Here is a 19,875-nt window from a genome sequence, read left to right as displayed (position 1 = left end):
CTGCTTTTTAAAGACTCTAGAGCCAATCAAAAATTTCCAAAAACGGCCTTTTTCATTGTGGCGCAAAAAAGGTGTGATACTCAAGATTGGTAACAATTAACCAAAAAAGCTAAACAGTCCGACATATTCAGATTCTCAAATTTCGTTCCGATTGATTTAGTTTTGAAGGAGGAAAGAGTCGAGAGCGGAACCTCGATTATAATATTTTTTTGAAATATCTTTTGACTGAGTTGTTCTTAATGGACAATTTTTTTTCGATAAATCTAGTTAATAACACTTGTATATTTAACTAAAATTCCTAAGTTGAAAGGGGGGCCTTTCCATTTTAGCATTTTCGCTACCGTATCCTCGTGTAAGCTCGCATCCTCTAGTGAATATTATGCACTAAACTCGTGGCCTTTATCCCAATTACTTGGGGTTGGCGAAGCATCAATAAATAAATAAATAATTATTATGGGACATTCTTACACAGATTGACTGAGTTCCACAAGCTCAAGATGGCTTGTGCTGCAGGTATATAATAATACTAGCTTTTGCCCGCGGCTTCGCTCGCGTTAGAAAGAGACAAAAAGTAGCCTATGTCACTCTCCATCCCTTCAACTATCTCTACTTAAAAAATCACGACAATTTGTCACTCCGTTTTGCCATGAAAGACGGACAAACAAACAAACACACACACTTTCCCATTTATAATATTAGTATGGAAGTATGGACTAGCTTTCTTGCCCTCGTTTTCGCTCTCGCTAAATTCAAAAATTTTCGAATGCTCCATACAAACTTCCACCCTCTATTTTAGGGTGGGGGGTTAGAAAAAGACAAAAAATAGCCTGTGTCACTCTCCATCCCTTCAACTATCTCCACTTAAAAAATCACGTCAATCCGTCGCTCCGTTTTGTAATGAAAGACGCAACAGACACACACACTTTTCCATTTATCATATTAGTATGGACAAAGAGGATGAAGTATTATAGAGAGTTACTGTCAAAGTATTCTTAGCTTAATAAAATATGTGTTAAAATGTCATATATTAATATTAGCGCCATCTAGCCAAGCGTCCCCCAAAGGTGTATCGCCATCTAGGTCACCGTACCTTTTCCTATATGGTCCTGAGGTACGTTTTTTTCTTAGACTGTAGCTGTCTATACGGAGTTACATATGTCTTTGGTATGGATATGGATACAAATACTTATATACATAGAACAGCAATTCCCGTCAACTTTGTACAATGCCACGTCAGCAAATTTTAATTGATCCTATTTTGTTACCAACATTTAGTAATATAATTCGACTTTCGTAAGATATATACAGGATAATTGTTATAATTAAGAAAATATAGATACTAGAGAACCTTAATGACGAAATAAAACTTAATAAAATCTCAATTAATCAACAAAATTTTGGTAACAAAATAGGAATTAATAAAAACAAATTTAACTTTTCCCTTAATTTTTGTACAAAGTTGACGGGAATTGCTGAGAAATGCATGTCTTGTTCTTCCACACCTCCGGATGTCCTCATCATTCACTTGCATTCGTTTCACACAGTCCATCCTTTTCTTCGGCTTTCCTCTCCCGCTTCCACCTTCCACATTCATCCGTAATACATGTCTCGTATGTTTCATCATCATCATATCATTCAAATAATCGGAAAGGATCAACTAACCATGTTACGTTTTCTCGGACTAAAAATTTAAAGTTTTAATATTGTTATTTTTACAATATTACTTCAGGTCAATGTTTCTAGTCTTCTCAATATTAAAATTCAAACTATTTGTCTACAGATCAATTAAGAAACTATTTCAAAGTGAACTTCTTTAAGAGGCTTATTTGTTTGGTCTTGCATCAGTAATTAAGTATTTTCACTTAATAGTTTTAAGTTCGGATTGAAATAGCTTTCTGTCTAGAAACAACATTTATTTAAGTATTTACAATTTAATTAAATAGGTACCTATAAGTTTGAAATGCATTAATGAATAGACTTTGAGTTGAGCCGTTAAGTAAAGAAGATGGTTCCAAAAGAAAATAAAACGGTACTGTGTAGAGTGTGTAGTATTCAAAAATTAAAATTTTGAAAAAACCCTCGACCGTGACATGGTACATCGATTTTCATGAAACATGGCTAAGAACACTCCCGACTAACTCAGCTTTCAGACAAAAAAAAAATCTAAATCGGTTCATCCGTTCGGGAGCTACGATGCCATAGACAGATCGTCACTACTTTTAAAAAATCTCGTATCTCACGCTGTTCCTCAAAGTTAAAACGCAGTAAGTCTATATGCATTCCATACATACTTACTACAATTTTCTTTTCATTGACAGACGAAGATACAAGTTTTTTTAAAGTAGTAACGAGATACACACACAGACAGACAGACAGAAAAACAGACAAATATCTAGGAGATGCTTTTATTTTACTAACTAGCTTTTACCCGCTGCTTCGCTCGCGTTAAATTCGAAAGTTGCGGAATGCTCCATACACTTCCGACCCCCATTTTAGGAAAGTGGGGGAGGGGGGTTAAGAAAGAGACAAAAAAAATAGCCTATGCCACTCTCCTTCCCTTCAACTATCTCCACTTAAAAAATCACGTCAATATGTCGCTCCGTTTTGCCGTGAAAGACGGACAAACAAACAGGCACACACATTTTCCCATTTATAATATTAGTATGGATGGATTATACACTTTTATAATCCCTTTCTTCCCGTGGGTGTCGTAGAAGGCGACTATGGGATATGGGTTAAATTGTGGTGTAGGCGAGAGGCTGGCAACCTGTCACTGCAATGCCACAGTTTCGTTTTCTTTTAACCCCTTATTTGCCAAGAGTGGCCCTGAAGCTTAAGTAGTTTCATGTGCTCTGCCTACCCCTTTATGGGATACAGGCGTGATTGTATGTATGTGGATTGTATGTATGTATAATCAAAGCAATGAGGAGGCACACTCATGACAGATGGCGCCACCATGTTAGTCCATACGTGAGAGCGAGAAGATGTATGATGAATGACAGTGACATGCCTAGACACTTGCACAGGCGCCGCCTGGCGGGATACAATGTCAGAGTGCCTCCTCATTGTTATAAATATATATAAGGTCCTAATTTATTAGATGCAGATATTTTTACAGCTGATAGTACTCGGTCTCTGGAGTATATTAAACCGTGAAACATTATAGCTTTTACGATGTTTTTTTGGAGAAAACGGAAAAACAAATTTGCTACGTAAAAACACCCTGTTTATGTGATTATTAAATGAAAACTCATTGAACAGATTCTAGTACCTCTTTTACGTACCACTTAACTGTAACTGGCCACTTCAATGACATGTGCAGTTTTCCCGCCGAACCTTTACGACATTTACAACAAACAATTGTTGACATGACAGACAGTGTTATTGTGACATGTGATAATGCACATGATGATTTTTTTAGACGAAATTATAATTAATTTTTTTGTTAGGAAAATGAAATCAAAAAAGTTACATGAAAAGATTTCTTAATTTATATTTAAAGTTAATTATTTTAATGTAAAGTATCATGTGTTAAAATATCTGCAACGAATAAATTAGGACCTTATATTATATGGTCAAAATATAATAATTTTTAATAAAAAATGGGAAAAGCACATCTAAAAAATTTTTATTTTTTTGTGAAATTTGTGTTATCAGTGCGCTATTTGACATTAATAGTTATTTGTTATACAAGGGGGCAAAGTTGTATTTTAACGCAGAGTGTGGAATTGAAAAATGAGCAAGTGAAAGGATTCTATAGTTCGAGAATAGAATCCTGAACTTGCGAGATTTTTAACACACGAGAAGTAAAATACATTTGCACCCGAGTGTAACACAAAACTTTTCCCCTCACTATAGCGAGGAAACTACAGCGCAAAAAATGCGTTTATCACTGCTTCCAGTAGTTTCACAGGTGGTAAATCATCTTTATTACTAGATTCACCTACTTTTGTCAATTTTAAAGCAGTTAATTTGATTTTATTCAAGGTCAAATTACTTTACCCACTAGTGGATAAAATGCGTTTTTACCCGCTGGTATTAAAGGACAAAACACGTGTTTCCGAGCTAGTGAGGGGAAAAATATGTTATTTTAAGTATAGGATACTAGCCTATTCTGTGCCTATTTGGGTTGATAATGATAAGTAACATTGTTACTTAACGTCAATATTTCTACGTTGAACAGGCAATTAACGGCGAAGTACCACCGTCGGGCAAGAAATAGTCACTATTGTGAAAATAGGCCACAGATAAATACACCTACAGCAAAGTGGATCGAGTATTATATTATAGAGAGTTACTGTCAAAGTAAAATGTGTAATCACAGTGCATAGACTGCCATCTCCCGACAAAAGCTTAAAACTTTTGAACCTCAATTTTGACAATTTGGTCCATATTCTTAGCTTGGTGTTAAAATGTCAAATATTAATATTGGCGCCATCTAGCCGAGCGTTCCCCAAAGATGTAACGCCATCTAGGCCATCGTAACTTTTTCTCTAGGGCTTTGAGGTACGTTTTTTTCTTAGACTTTATCCGTCTATACGGAGTTACATATGTCTTTGATAATACGTTCCTATCATTACACATATACTTATACACAAATATAAAATACTAATATATTATAGACATATATTAGACTATTGTGAAAATAGGCCACAGGTAACTATTCTAAAACGAGGAAACCTTACGGTGAATACACCTCTACAGCTATTTTTTTTTTTTTTTATAAATGGGCTTACTCTTGACCACAGACTAGCCAAAGACAAAGACGTGGCCTACGCTATATTTGCTTTAGTGAAATGACAGACTTGTGATACGAAGTAGTAATAATGTTTCAACAAATAAAAGTGACGCAACCTCAAAATAATTACACCTTATAATATGATACCTAGTCCGGAAAGCAAAAGAAAGTAGCCCCGCCGGGCTGACAGCGAAAGTCATCTCGGACGGGTTACCGAAACTGGTCAGCTGGGTTCACTGGCAATACTGGCATTAACATGTGGTTTACTAACCGGTATGCGTTACCGTAAGATATTGTGGCATTCTGCGTGTCATAGTTCCGGTAAAAAAAAAATAAAAAAAGTTTATAAATAATTGCTGTCGTAGTACAAAAATAATGACGACCGGTCTGGCTCAGTCGGTAGTGACCCTGCTTGCTGAGCCGCGGTCCTGGGTTCGAATCCCGGTATAAGGGCATTTATTTGTGTGATGAGCACTGATATTTGTTCCTGAGTCATGGATGTTTTCTATTTAAGTAAGTATATCGTCGCTTAGCACCCATAGTACAAGCTTTGCTTAGTTTGGGGCTACGTTGATATGTGTAAGGTGTTCCCAATATTTATTTATTATTATTTATTTACAACATAACTTATAGGATGTGTAGCTTCACTGAACCAAGAGTGGATATCTTGAAAAAATACACAATATAGTAAAACTTGACTGAATATTTGTAGTTTTAGTAATACTGTTTTTTTTTGCATATTGTGTAGTTTTAAGTTTATTACGAATAAATATTTTGATTGATTGATTGAATAAAACTTAGGTATAGGAAATGCAATCAACTTTTATTCTTCAATGAACATCATGTCGCTAGCATGCATAGTTTTCGAGATTATGAGTGATATACGCCCCTAATTCGATTTGTTCACTTCGTAAAATCGTAACTACCTAAGTAAGTATATACAAGTTCAATATGTACAATGAGTTGTGTTCTGAATCTGAAGATCTGTTTGACATGACGCTAACGGCCACTTTTCATCATCGCACCTCTACATCGACAGGTTCAGGAGGGGGTTTACTCTATTATCGACAGGGGCGCTCATCCACATACCTTGCAACCTAAATGGCCGCGCGCCGTGCTGTTTCAGAGGAATTTCCTCCCGCGAACGCTCCGGTTGTGGAATCAGCTCCCTGCCGAGGTATTCCCGATGAACTATAGTATGGAGTTCTTCAAAAAGCAGTGTAAAAGTTTCTAATGGGTCGGCAACGCGCATGTGACACCCCTTGAAATGCAGACGTTCATAAGGGCAATCCCGGTAAGGGCATTTATTTGTGTGATGAGCACAGATATTTGTTCCTGAGTCATGGATGTTTTCTATGTATATAAGTATTTATATATTATACTAGCGACCCGCCCCGGCTTCACACGGGTACTATACCTACATGTAAACCTTCCTCTATAATCACTCTATCTATTAAAAAAAACCGCATCAAAATCCGTTGCGTAGTTTTAAAGATTTAAGCATACATAGGGACATAGGGACAGAGAAAGCGACTTTGTTTTATACTATGTAGTGATATATCGTTTGTCTGAGTACCCACAACACAAGCCTTCTTGAGCTTACCGTGGGCCTCAGTCAATCTGTGTAAGAATGTCCTATAGTATTTATTTATTATTTATTATTATTTATAGGTTGCGGTGACCGCTTTCCATCAGGCGGGCCGTATACCTGATTGCCACCGACGTGGTATTAAAAAAATATGTGTTTCAAATATTTTTCTCTATATTTGTTTGAGGATTAATTTTCTGGCGAACGTAAAAGAAGAAAAGTCTTTAAAAGGCATGAAATGCTGCTGAAAATGTACATTTCATAATTAGCTACTACACACATTACTTCTTGCCACATGTGACGTCCAAGACAATCTATCACTTTGCAGTCAGGGGAAAGTATAAGTAGCTATAACAGACGGATGACGTACTATACTACCGGATAATCCTACCACGGATACAAAACCATATAACCTTAGTCATCCATTCAAAGTTACAACCTATTGTTTTACAATAAAGTCCAACTTAGCTTCCTCATGCGTTGTTACATACCACAGAGTAGCAGATTTGCAGCGGACAGTGAATTTAATTGAATGGGAGTACCAGATCAGAAGCGTTTATATCATAGACTGTGTCAACTGTCAAGCGCATTGGACCAATAAGGCGTCATCCATATATTACGTAACAGTGTAGGGGGGGGGGGGGGTCATACTAAATGTGACAATCCCTGTTAAAGGGATACAAAAAAGCGTGACATAGGGGGGTCTTTCATGGGAAAACGAAGCGACGAATTGTCGTGATTTTTTAAGTGGAGATAGTTGATGGGATGGAAAGAGACATAGGTTACCTTTTGTCTCTTTCTAACGCGAGCGAAGCCGCGGGCAAAAGCTAGTATCATATAATATCATTCAATAATCGAAGCGACAGCTAAACTTGTAGGCCATTTGTAGGTCTTAATACCTTAGAAATACGTTTCATATTTAGTTATTTAACTACGTCAATGCGGGCTTATCCATAGATTGTAGAAGCCCCTAGATGACGGGTATTTGAGGTTATCATGGCACCACTTTTCTTATATGAGTGGTGTCTAGCTGGTGGACTACCACTGGTATGATTTTCATAATATAGACACGTTGGAGGGAAAAAAAGTATTACCGCGATACTGATTGAAGATCGTGTGGAGTAGGTAGCTATGTACATCGACAGATTAGATCTTTAATTAATATTATAGAAAGTTACACAAATAGTAGAGACAAATTAGCAACATTGGCGTAGTGTTACGATGTTGCAAATTTTTATTAAGGTACAGCGGGGCAAATCTCGACTGGGGGACAATTGTAACTGATCCATTTTTTACATTATTACACTATGATGTTGAGTTCTACATGTATCCACCGAACACGCCTACCATGATAACCGTTGGACACTCTATTTAGTAATGCAAACATTGTAAAACACGGAAAAAATGGACCAGTTACATTTACCCCACAGTCGAGATTTGCCCCGCTGTGCCTTATAAAAAAAAAAACATTTATTTCAGACTCAGGGTCCATAGACTTCTCATACTTTCGTCTTATACTTTTTTTTGGGAAGCTATACGATACGGACAGTAGGACGTAGGACAAGGACTTGTGGACGTCTAGCTCCGTCTATAATCCATGGAACCAGGCGTTACTTTGTGAAAATCCATGTTAGTCTGTTCGGAAAGAAAAGTGTCGTGAATTGTACAAATTCTGCGACTTTTTCCGAAAAAAATCTAATCCATTCGCGGGTTAGCAAAGGAATGTTCTAGATTTTGATTCACTCCGTCTATATTTTTGTCTGTCTGTGTCTATGGGCTAATCCATAGTTCGTGCCAGCTTAGGTCAGTAAACTGCGTTAGCGCTAAATTGTTTGTTGTTCTGTCATTGTGGGTTTAGTTCCTAACAAAGGGATATTATGGAAGCTGACCCGTCCAAGCGTTAGGTAAGACGATGCAAATGGGTTACTTGTATATTAATGGGTTACTAACAGCCACATTTGCATAAGAACGTAACCCTTTACAATGGAAGTTACGAACGTAACCCTTCACAACCTAAATGGTCGCGCACCGTACGGTTTCAGAGGAATTTCCTCCCACGAACGCTCCGGCTGTGGAATGAGCTCCCTGTCGAGGTATTCCCGATGAACTACAGTATATGGGATCCTTCAAAAAAGGAGTGTACAAGTTTCTAATGGGTCGGCAACGCGCACGTGACACCCCTTGAGTTGCGGGCGTCCATAGGTTGCGGTGACCGCTTTCCATCAGGCGGGCCGTATACCTGTTTGCCACCGACGTGGTATAAAAAAAAGTTTTAAATGACCTTCTGAAATATTGAAATTTTTCTATTAATAAAATAGAAAGGAGCATTTGTAAACATTGAATTTAAACTATTGAATCTGAAACGTACATATCTTTTTTCCATCTAGGTGTGACGCCTTCATGTAATAATCATACATCGGGGTTTTCGGAGCGGGAATAATTTGAGATAGAGTAAAGATAAACAGATATGTTAGTCTAAGAAAATATCATATTATGCCTAATGAATAATTACCTCTCTGCGAGTTGTATACAATCTGTGACAAAGTTTTATTTTAATTTCCGTAAAAGTCTTATAACTTTTAAGCAGAGATCGGACGGATTTGCGACATTCTTAGTGACTTACGTCATTTTAATGACTTTTAGTATGAGATGACGCACAAAAATCCGATCTCTGCTTATAAGATAACAATAAAAATAACTTTAATTAATTACCTGCTGTAAATTTAATAGTTCACACGATTTTCAGAATAAACTATGAAGCATTTTCTTATTTATAAATGAATAGACTTAACTGAAGAGGTTGATAATGAATGGCCATTATAAAATATGTACCTATATGTATGATTAATCTTTATTTGTTTTTCAATCAATTATTCATTCGGTAGAAACCTGCTAGAGTACGATCTGTTTTTAAGTAAATACCTACTCTTTGGCTAATGTCAAACGTTCCCGCTCCGAAAACTTAAATGTTTAGAGAGTAAGTTGTTCTTGTAACGTAGGTTAAGGCGCCATATGTAGAATGGTTTATGTTGTATAATAAATGATTTTTATCTTATCTTATCTAAAACCCCGATGCTTTTTGTAAGGACGAATTAACGACCAATGTTTTTGTTCTGTTTGATATTTTGAACTACCCTTAGCACAGTATAATAAAGAGTACTATCGTACAGTATGGCCACTCCCGTTTCTCGCTGAAAGTACCGCCCACCCCCTCTCGGTTACCTCACAGTTAGACAATTTTCACTCAATACGAGCATGGTACGCGTTTGCCTACATGAGCGTAGACTGTGTGCTAGGAACGCGCCTTTTTCATATATTTGATCGCCAGTGTCCGAGGTGTGCCATAGAGTTGGCTAATGCGCCTAGCCTTCAGAGATAACATATACCAGAGAATTTTAGACGGGTACCGGGGCGGTGGCTGGTGTAGTTGTGAGCACCTTAGCCGAAGACCCGGGTTCGATTCCTGGCTCTAAGTAGACTTGGTCGCGTTTTCTTTGGTATCTATTTCAATTTTTGCCAGCCTGCTGTGTGGTGACGGGTTAAGAATTTCACCACCCCCTTTCTTCCCGTGGGTGTCGTAGAAGGCGACTAGGGGATATGGGTTAAATTGTGGCGTAGGCGAGAGGCTGGCAACCTGTCACTGCAATGTCACAGTTTCGTTTTCTTTCAACCCCTTATTTGCCAAGAGTGGCACTGAAGGTTTAGTAGTTTCATGTGTTCTGCCTACCCCTTTATGGGATACAGGCGTGATTTTATGTATGTATGTATGCTATTTCAATTTTTAACTATTCTTCTCCATTTTGTTTCAGCCGCCTATTTTTACGTGGGCAGCAGCGGTTCGCCGTCCGCGACGGGGGCGACACGACTCCGTGACGACCGCGGTAGCACCAACCCCCTCCGCAAGTACAGGGGGGAGGGGATAGCGCTGTCCCTGCCCGACAACCTGACGCTGAAGGACGTCAGGTGGTTCGCGGTGTGGTGTGATGAATACTCCGTAAGTAACTTGTAGACTGACATGTTTGCACATACATTTTTAAACGGAATAAAACTAAAATCACAACTTATGAAACAAAGTCCCCGAAGCGCCTGTCTGTTTCTTTGCGATTAACTCAAAAACTATTGAAGGAATTTTACGGTTTTCAACTGTGAATACCTATGTCTACTCGTATTATGTTTATATTTTGGGTAAATTGATTGAACTTTGACGAATTTCTTATGTTCTAATGAAGTCAGAAAAGCCACGCTAGTTTAGATCTTTAATAAAATACTCTGCCCAGTCTTTCCGTACCGATTGATATTAAATATAATAATAGTTATTTGTTATACAAGGGGGCAAAGTTGTATTTTAACGCCGAGTGTGGAATTGAAAAACGAGCAAGTGAAAGGATTCTATAGTGGGACCACGAGCGAAGCGAGTGGTTCGAGAATAGAATCCTGAACTTAGCGAGTTTTTCAATACACGAGAAGTAAAATACATTTGCACCCGTGTGTAACACAAAACTTTTCCCCTCACTATAGCGAGGAAACTACAACGCAAAAAATGCGTTTATCACTGCTTCCAGTAGTTCCACAGGTGGTAAATCATCTTCATTGCTAGATTCACCTACTTTTATAAACTTTAAAGCAGTTAATTTGACTATATTCAAGGTCAAATTACTTTACCCACTAGTGGATAAAATGCGTTTTTACCCGCTGACATTAAAGGATAAAACACGTGTTTCCGAGGTAGTGAGGGGAAAAACAATATATGTTAAAATGTCTCTCTTTTATTGGTCTACAGAACATAATATGTATATGGCAAAATTCAAACAATGACGTCATTGTTGAAACGGACATGTTCGATCTATAATCTATATCGTATTTAACATTTGACGTATCTTAAGATTATTGTAAAGTTTAAATCGGGTCGGTAGGTATTTACATGCTGAGGCATATTATTATAATAACACATGAAGCGCCTATGTAAAACGAATAGCAAATAGTGAGACGCAATCCGGAGTGCTGCCAAAATTAGTTTCTGCGGATATCAGGGCAATTCCACGTAACTGTAATGTAAGTGACCACTTCATTGCATGTTTTTTTATTTATGATGCAAATTGAAGTCTTAATTTATCTCTAGATAAGCCTACTTTTAATCCTTAGATATATTGATATTTAAATTAGCACCATGAATAAAAAAACATGCAAATAATTGGTCACTTACATTAACTCTGTTACATGGAATTACCCATCAGATGAGTTGGCTGAATAATTGAAAACGCGAGCTGCGTCTTCTGTTCGAGTTACAGACATATACCGTGGTAGTCGATATCACATGTGCATGCTAAACAGACTTTTGATTCAGCCTATATATTTTCTATGAAAACGAACGCGCTGTGGGAGACTTGATCAGCCGCCAAAAGTTTTCTTGTAGAGGAGACTGACGTTTTTATCTGTGATTTGATCATATACCTAGTCACTGATCAATTCAATATTTTGCATCCTACCATTTGACACGACACACGTGTATGAAAAATAGATACCTAAGTGCATAATTTTATTGCAAAAAAAAACATTGTGGGAGTGTTTTATATGAAGTTATACCTTTACAAAAAGTGGACAATCGCCAGAGTCTCCCGGGGATCGGAAGTTATGGAAACCAAGCCGTATAATACAATAAAAGTGTGAAATGTGTGTGATGTGTGTGGTCGGGAATGGTTTCCGAATTTGAATTATATTTTCGATGATGTCTCATAGGACACATGTCTATAAGGGTCTTTAAGTTCCGTGAATCCTTATTGAAGAAGGGTCGAAGCGACTGGGCTTAAAAATAATGATGAATATGGTGGTCTTGGTAAACATATGTCTGTGAAAAGTATCTATTATTGAAGCAAACTTCCCAAGCGAGGTAGAAAATGTTGTATTTATATTTACTAGCTTTTAACAAAAGACAGGATGTAGATGTAGATGTAGTGTAGGGACGCCTGGCCGGATACAGGCGGGCTGTCGATCGCTGGTGCGTTCATTCAGCCCAATTCCCTGGAGTTGGAGCTGCAGGTTACTGTCCCGGCTGCCCTCCCACACTTCTCTCCTCAAATCTTCTTGTTTTCCTGCAGAACAGAAGGACATCTTTAAGTTTGACATCCTTGAGTTCATCTTCTCCCAGATTGTCTCTACCGAATGTGTCATGTCGCGGTGCCGCGTACATGATACACTCTGCTAGTAAGTGCAAGCTAGTCTCCTCCTTACCACAATGTGGACAGGATTCGTCACTACTGATACCTATTATCTTCATATGTCTGTTAAGAGTGTTGTGTCCCGTTATGATACCGGTCAACATTCTTAGACTGTTCTTACCTAGTTTCAGAAGATACCTAGTTCTCCTTTGGTCTCTACCTTCTATCATCATCTTCGTTTGTCTACAACTGGTCTCTCTTTCCCAGGCTCTTTGTGCTTCCATCTCTTTTATCCTCTCAATGACTCCTTTCGTGACGTCAGCTGACATAGGCAGAGCCGGTTCCGGACCCAAGAATTCCGTCTCCGCCCCCGCCCTTGCCAACTCGTCCGCTTTCTCATTACCTGTGACTCCCTGGTGTCCCGGTACCCACGCAACCGTTACACTTCTATGCTTGCCTATCGAGTTTAGCTCTTCCCTGCATTCTCTCACCAGGGACGAGGTCACCGATATTCTCTTCAGAGCCTTTAGCGCCGCTTGACTGTCGGTGTATATGACCACGGCTCCATCTTGTTTGTCGCTTTCTTTTAATATACGTGCACAGCGCGCTATGGCACATACCTCTGCTTGGAACACGCTAGTGAATCTCCCTAGTGGTATCGACACCTTTTCTCCTAGTTTCGGGATTACTATTCCCGCCCCTGCTAGCTTTGTAGAGCTTCTCCTAGAGCCATCTGTGAAACATATAGTCGTTGGGTGCACGACCTCTACCTTCCAGTTGTCTCTTTCTCCTATATGTACCCTATACTTCTTATCGAAAATCTCCTCCTCTTTATGAGGTCATTATTGACCATCAGCATTTCTAGTTTTGATAGTGCTTCTCTTTGTATCAGTGCGTGTCTCTTGTCCACACAACTTCCTCTCCATTCCTTGCATGCTTTCATTCTGTACCACTGTTCCATGGCTCTCTTCTCTGCCTCAATCCAGAGGGGCTTTAAGCCTATCAGCACCTCCATAGCATGTGTCGGGGTGGTTCTCATAGCCCCCGTCATCATGAGGCAAGCTAATCTTTGTACTTTTGTCAGATTCTTCCGATATTCTCCAATATGGGTCCTGTGCCACCAGATCACCGCCCCATATAGCACCCTGGGTAGGATAATGGCTTTGTAAATCCAGTGGATCATACTCGGCTTCAGTCCCCAGTTCTTCCCTACTGCCCTTTTACATTGGTACAGCGTTCTTATGGCCTTAGCCGTCTGCTCTCTGATATGAGTCCTGTATCTGAGCGAACTGTCAAGAGTAATGCCCAGATATTTGAACTCGTCTACCATTTCTAGTTCTACACCCTCTATTTTTATGGGTTCCAGCTCTTTTTTCCTCTTGTTAGTGAATAACACCAGCTTAGTTTTTGACGGATTGAGATCCAGTCCTCTCCCTCTGCACCATCCCAGTACCTGTCTGAGACCTCTTACCATTATGTTCCTCATGACACTGAGGACCAATGACAGGATACATGAAATATCTTTAAAAGATCCAAGACTCTTCCGCTCCGTAGTTCCAAGCTCTTTTAGAAGCTGAATAACCACAAAATTAAAATTTTGAAAAAACCCCCGACCGCGACCTAGTGGACCGATTTTCATGAAACATGGCTAAGAACACTGCCGACTAACTCAGCTTTCAGACAAAAAAAACTAAATCAAAATCGGTTCATCCGTTCGAGAGCTACGATGCCACAGACAGACACACACACACAGACAGACAGATAGACAAACAGACAGACAGACAGACATACACACAGACAGACACGTCAAACTTATAACACCCCTTCGTTTTTGCGTAGGGGGTTAAAAAGACATTAAAAATTTAAATTTACCTACATCCATGAGGATTTAAAAAAAGACTGTGTGTTTGAATAAAAATATAAACCAGATTTTATTAATGTCAATGGGTGGATAAATGTTTTCGTCAATCGACAGTCTCGTGGATCGTTCCTTAAAACCCTGGTTATAACCCTTACCAGTTATTATCCCTTTTTAACCCCCGACGCAAAAACGACGGGGTGTTATAAGTTTGACGTGTCTGTCTGTCTGTCATTTTGTTTGTCTGTCTGTCTGTGTGTGTGTGTCTGTCTGTGGCATCGTAGCTCCCGAATGGATGAACCGATTTGGATTTAGTTTTTTTTTGTCTGAATGCTGAGTAAGTCGGGACTGTTCTTAGCCATGTTTCATGAAGATCGGTCCTCTATGTCGCGGTCGGGGGTTTTTTCAAAATTTTAATTTTTCACGAAAAGATATTAAAACTTTTTTTAAATAAGTCATGTAGAACGCGGTTCAACGTGATTTGTAAAAAAATAGGTATGTCATTATTGGCGCCAAGTGACGGCACAAAAAAAAACATAAATTCGATTCACCAAATTGTAAATTATATTTATAAAGCATACCAAATCGTATTTATTTTTTAGAATCGTCAGCGCATTAGAGGCGGTGTCATCCGTGAACGGTCAAAATGCCGAGTTCATATCCGGCCTTCCGTATATCCCATGGTCATTGCCATGGTCACTTTTCCTTTAGTGGCATTATTTAGGTTATTTTTTGAGCATTTTTTTTTGCCACTTTTATGAAGTGTGATATTTTTGAAAAAAAAAAAAAATGCTATTTCTACTCAGAATTACTAGCCTTTTCAATCCTAGTAGGTATAAAAATTGTCCCATACGTTTTTTTCTTATTTTGTTACCATTTTCCGTACCTACATGTTGTATGGGGTAACAAACGAGGAAAGTAACAAAAATGTATGCAAATTCTGGGACACTTTTTTTTCCCAGTGAGATGGAAAGTACTCGTGATTCTGAGTACAATTGACCTAAAATTCCCTAAAACAATAAAAAAAAAATATTGGCAAAAAAAAAAGAAATGCTCTTTAGGGTTCCGTAACAGAACGATTACGCGACTACATTTCCGTTTGCACCTCTTAGATGGTAGGTAGGTTTCAAATGTGCGTTTTTATTATTTATTTATTAACATGAATGTATACAGCTTATACAAGTATATACAGTGTCCCACAAAACAGTTTCCACGGTTTGACTATGTGGGATCGTGCAGTCTCTACTCTCTTATACATATTATAAAATAATCGATGTCATTAAATACTTATGATAAACTATTTCTATACGCAATTACGTGTTTTGTGTTTTTTTTTAATACTACGTCGGTTGCAAACAAGCATACGGTTCGCCTGATGGAAAGCGGTCACTGTAACCTATGGACGCCAGCAACTCAAGGAGTGTCACATGCGCGTTGCCAACCCATTAGAAACGTGAACCCTCATTGGAACTTGTACATTTGTAGGGAAGGGGGTAGAAGGATACAAAAAGTAGTAGCCTATGTCACTCTCCTTCGCTCCGTTTTGCCGTGACGTGAAAGACGGACAAACAAACAGACACGCACACTTTCCCATTTATAATATTAGTATGGACTTCTTCTTGGAACATGGTAAGAGTTAAGTTTAAACAATAACTTAGATGGTCTCTGTTAAATTGTAGTAATAACCTAACCACCTAATTAAAATTTTGAAAAAACACGGCTAAGAACACTCCTGACTAACTCAGCTTTTAAACAAAAAAAAACTAAATCGAAATTGGTTCATCCGTTTGGGAGCTACGATGCCACAGACAGACAGACAAACAAACAGGCAGACAGTCACGTCAAACTTATAACACCCCGTCGTTTTTGTGTCGGGGGATAACAATTGTTCTCTACAAATAAACTCCTCGTTCCAAAGCCCATTTAAACCAAGTAGAAAATACCCGGTAATCACACATCGCCTAGTATTTGAAGCATTCACTCTTGACATACCAACTAAAACCTTAACTCGAACCCTTAAAGTCCACCTAAGGTTAGTTCGAATTTCCAACACCTAGGTGCCTAGCCATAGCCAACGTCACTCGTTTACGCTTCAGCGTCTTGTTTTTTTTTTATAAATGGGCTTACTCTTGACCACAGACTAGCCAAAGGCAAAGACGTGGCCTACGATGGAGTGAGCTCACCCAGAAGATGCCTGTTCACTCTTGATTTGAAGGTTGCCGGGTTATATGAGCTCGGAAATATAGCCGCCGGCAAGGAATTCCACTCTTTGGCAGTGTGCATAAGAAAAGAAGAAGCAAATCGCTTCGTGCGGATTCGTGGAATATCCACCAAGTAAGGATGGAGACCGGCCGTGCGTCTAAGAGTCTGATGGTAGAATATAATAATGTATAATGGATATATAATGGATGGTAGTGGTCGTATCGCTCTCCCTATCTCTCCAAATCCACAAACGCTTACGTCTTGTCTTGCGTGGGCGACGCGACCGTCGCCGACGCGTCTCATACTTCCATATCGATAAAGTTTGATTTCGTATGTCTAGCGATCGATCGCCTAGCGTCAACTTTACTGTCACTTTGGCTAGACTAACATATCCCGAAAAGCAAATACCTCAAGGCTTTACTTTGTGTTGCACAACTTTAAAACAACTGTATCTAACCCGAACTCGTTTTCAAAAATCATCTCTATTCCTTTCACAGCAGAAGTTCAATAAGAGTGAAAGATAGATCAAGATACGAGGTTCGGGAAGTTGTGTGTTAAGCCATTAGTCTCAGAGATTAACGGAGCTGAACGCACCAGGGTAGATATAGAAGCGGTATTCGGAATTCAAATAGTTGATTTTGATAAGAGAACAAAAGTAGGTACATATTTACGGCGAGAGCGGTCGACTACAAAGAGATGTATCCAATTTTTCACCTTATTGCATTGTAATAGGGTGAAAAAATGGATACATCTCTTTGTAGTCGACTGTACATTGAGTTCTGAACGAAGCATAGGATTCTATAATGTGAGCATAGTGTGGGATTCAAGTGTTAGCGTCCAAGATGTAAATTGTTTTGCTGCTATACTCTGTCATACAAGTCTGTCAGTAAATAAGAACAAAGAAAACTATATGCATACTTTTCTTTAGGGTGCTAGAGAAAAGGATACCTATAGTTTTCTTTGTTTTTATTTACTGACAGACTTGTTTGACAGAGTTTATGTAAAACAGACTGTTTTTTACATTACCTACGAGGACATTTCAAAATATCAAATATCGCCGATGTAGGTACTACAAAATAGCACATCATCATCATCCTCCTTGCGTTATCCCGGCATTTGGCACGGCTCATGGGAGCCTGGGGTCCGCTCTGACAACTAATTCCAAGATTTGGCATTGGCACTAGTTTTACGAAAGCAACTGCCATCTGACCTTCCAACCCGAAGGGTAACTAGGCCTTATTGGAATTAGTCCGGTTTCCTCCTTCACCGAAAAGCGACTGGCAAATATCAAATGACATTTCGCACATAAGTTCCGAAAAACTCATTGGTACGAGCCGGGGTAAGAACCCGCGACTTCCGGATTGAAAGTAGCACGCACTTACCGCTAGGCCACCAGCGCTTCGCACTACAAAATAGCACATCGACACAAAAATTCAATCGAATTTAAGATGTGCAAACTATTTTAATTGCATTAATAATTTATACAGGCCACATAAAATCCTTGAATAAAAAAATGCCACGCAACAAGAAGGAAAAGTCTCCTTTTCGGATGGGTGATACTGATATGAAAAATCTATTCCATATTTTTCATTATTTTTATTCCTTCTCGCGCACTCTTGAATATTCGTGCGAGTGAAATATAAAGAGGATAAAGTGAACATAATATCAAGTAAAAAATAAGGTTTTAAAAGCAGAATGTTTCTCTAGAGCCGAGGGACTTTTCCTATCCATTTTGAGCGATTTTTGGGGATTTGGTTAACGAATTTTTAAGCGTGAAACATGATTGTTACAAGTCAGGATGTAATTACGGGAGGGACTCCATTTATAATGGAAAAGGAAGGATGAAAGACACTTTAATACATTGAATATCCGTAAGTGGGAGTCTGTTAGAATTTCGTGATCACAAGATGTAATAGGGAGGGAAATGACAGCTTATATTTTAGCTCATAATAATTATATTTACTAAATAGTAAAGTTTCATTTTTCTGTTTAGTAGAAAGATATTTAAAACAAAAAAGAACAAGGCGAATTTACGTCTAGGTAAGGAAGATTTTACTTATTTAATATGTATAGTTTTGTACTTTTTGACTTACTTTCGTCTATTTCAAATTTTAACGCAGTAAGTATTATAGCGTCACTGAACCGAAGCAAAGTTAAAGGTCCTAAGCTCGCGACGCACGCGGTCCGAAGCCAGCGGCGCCCTCTAACTTCGAATATAGCGAAGTTGGGAACCGACTGCGTTGCAAGATATTTTTGCTATTTTATTGATTTTCAACGTTGCAACAACACTGTTGGTGATGTAGGATGCACTATCGTGAGACATATTTTAAGTAGGTAATCAAAAACACGGTTTTACATACGTTTATTATTGTTTAAGATTTGTAAGTTTTCTTTAAGCGTCTTCTTGTGCTAATGCCCTAATCAATTCAACTCCTAGTCAAATCAGCTTCTTTTTAAGAACTGTCAAAACGAATTTGAACGACTTGCTAATATAGAATTTATATGAAATCGAATTGAGTGACGTCACGGTCAACTCAGTTACTTTATATATTTCTACCTGACTTGTTAAATAGAAATTGGATTTCAAAATAACTTGTGTCCAGGTTTTTCTTATAATTATCTGATGCTTCATATCGTGCATGGTATGAATTATTTTATTTTAACTACATTCAAGTTCCCTTTTGCAAATAATCGCTAGATTTGGCAAACGATGCCCCGCACAGCTAAACTGTGGAATGAATAAAATTGTCGCCTGCGGTAGTTCCGGACCGATACGACCTTCATATCTTCAAGAAAAGAGCGTACACCCATCTTAAAGGCCGGCAACGCACCTCCAACACCTCTGGTGTTACGGGTGTCCATGGGCGGCGGTGATCGCTTACCATCAGGCGACCTGCCTGCTCGTTTTGTCTCCTATCCAAAAAAAAGATACGTCTTAGCCTCATGTCAAAACGAGGACCTAGCAGCTCAGAGAGTCATTTACGTTTTGTCTTGGTCACGGAGCATTGCAAGTTAAATAAACGTTTTTTCTTCTTTCCAGGTAAACTTCGGTGACGTCCGTATTCCCCGTGACCTCGAGTACCCGAAACCAGCTAAAGTTGGTGCCCTTCGTGGAGTCCACGGCGTATCTTCAGACCCTGTGGTCGTGGTTGATGCTCAGACCCTGCTCGTGCCTAACTTCTCCTACGATGGAGAAGCCCCTGGTAAGTACAAAAGTACAACGAATAGAATCATGTAACCTTAAAAACAGACACAAATAGTTGTACAACAAAAAATAAAAAGAATTGGCAAGAAATGGTCATATCTGATGTGACACTGACGATTTTCAACGCTG

At 38.7% G+C, this 19,875-nt stretch overlaps 1 protein-coding gene across 4 annotated transcripts in view; it reads left to right on the top strand.

Moving 5' to 3' along the window:
* The window catches only part of LOC125238437 (protein Skeletor, isoforms B/C), a 135,568-nt gene that overhangs the window by 58,429 nt on the left and 57,264 nt on the right, over positions 1–19,875 (top strand). For all 4 annotated transcript variants that reach the window (XM_048145784.1, XM_048145782.1, XM_048145786.1 and 1 more), the window contains exons 3-4: positions 10,136–10,320; positions 19,582–19,744. In XM_048145784.1, coding sequence (XP_048001741.1) covers positions 10,136–10,320; positions 19,582–19,744 — 348 coding nt within the window. The remainder of the gene's footprint in view (positions 1–10,135; positions 10,321–19,581; positions 19,745–19,875) is intronic.

This window comes from Leguminivora glycinivorella, chromosome 23, assembly GCF_023078275.1.
Source record: "Leguminivora glycinivorella isolate SPB_JAAS2020 chromosome 23, LegGlyc_1.1, whole genome shotgun sequence".
Classification (NCBI taxonomy): Eukaryota; Metazoa; Arthropoda; class Insecta; order Lepidoptera; family Tortricidae; genus Leguminivora; species Leguminivora glycinivorella.
The sequence above is the reverse complement of the archived record's forward strand: the minus strand, read 5'-3'. Positions and strand labels throughout refer to the sequence as shown.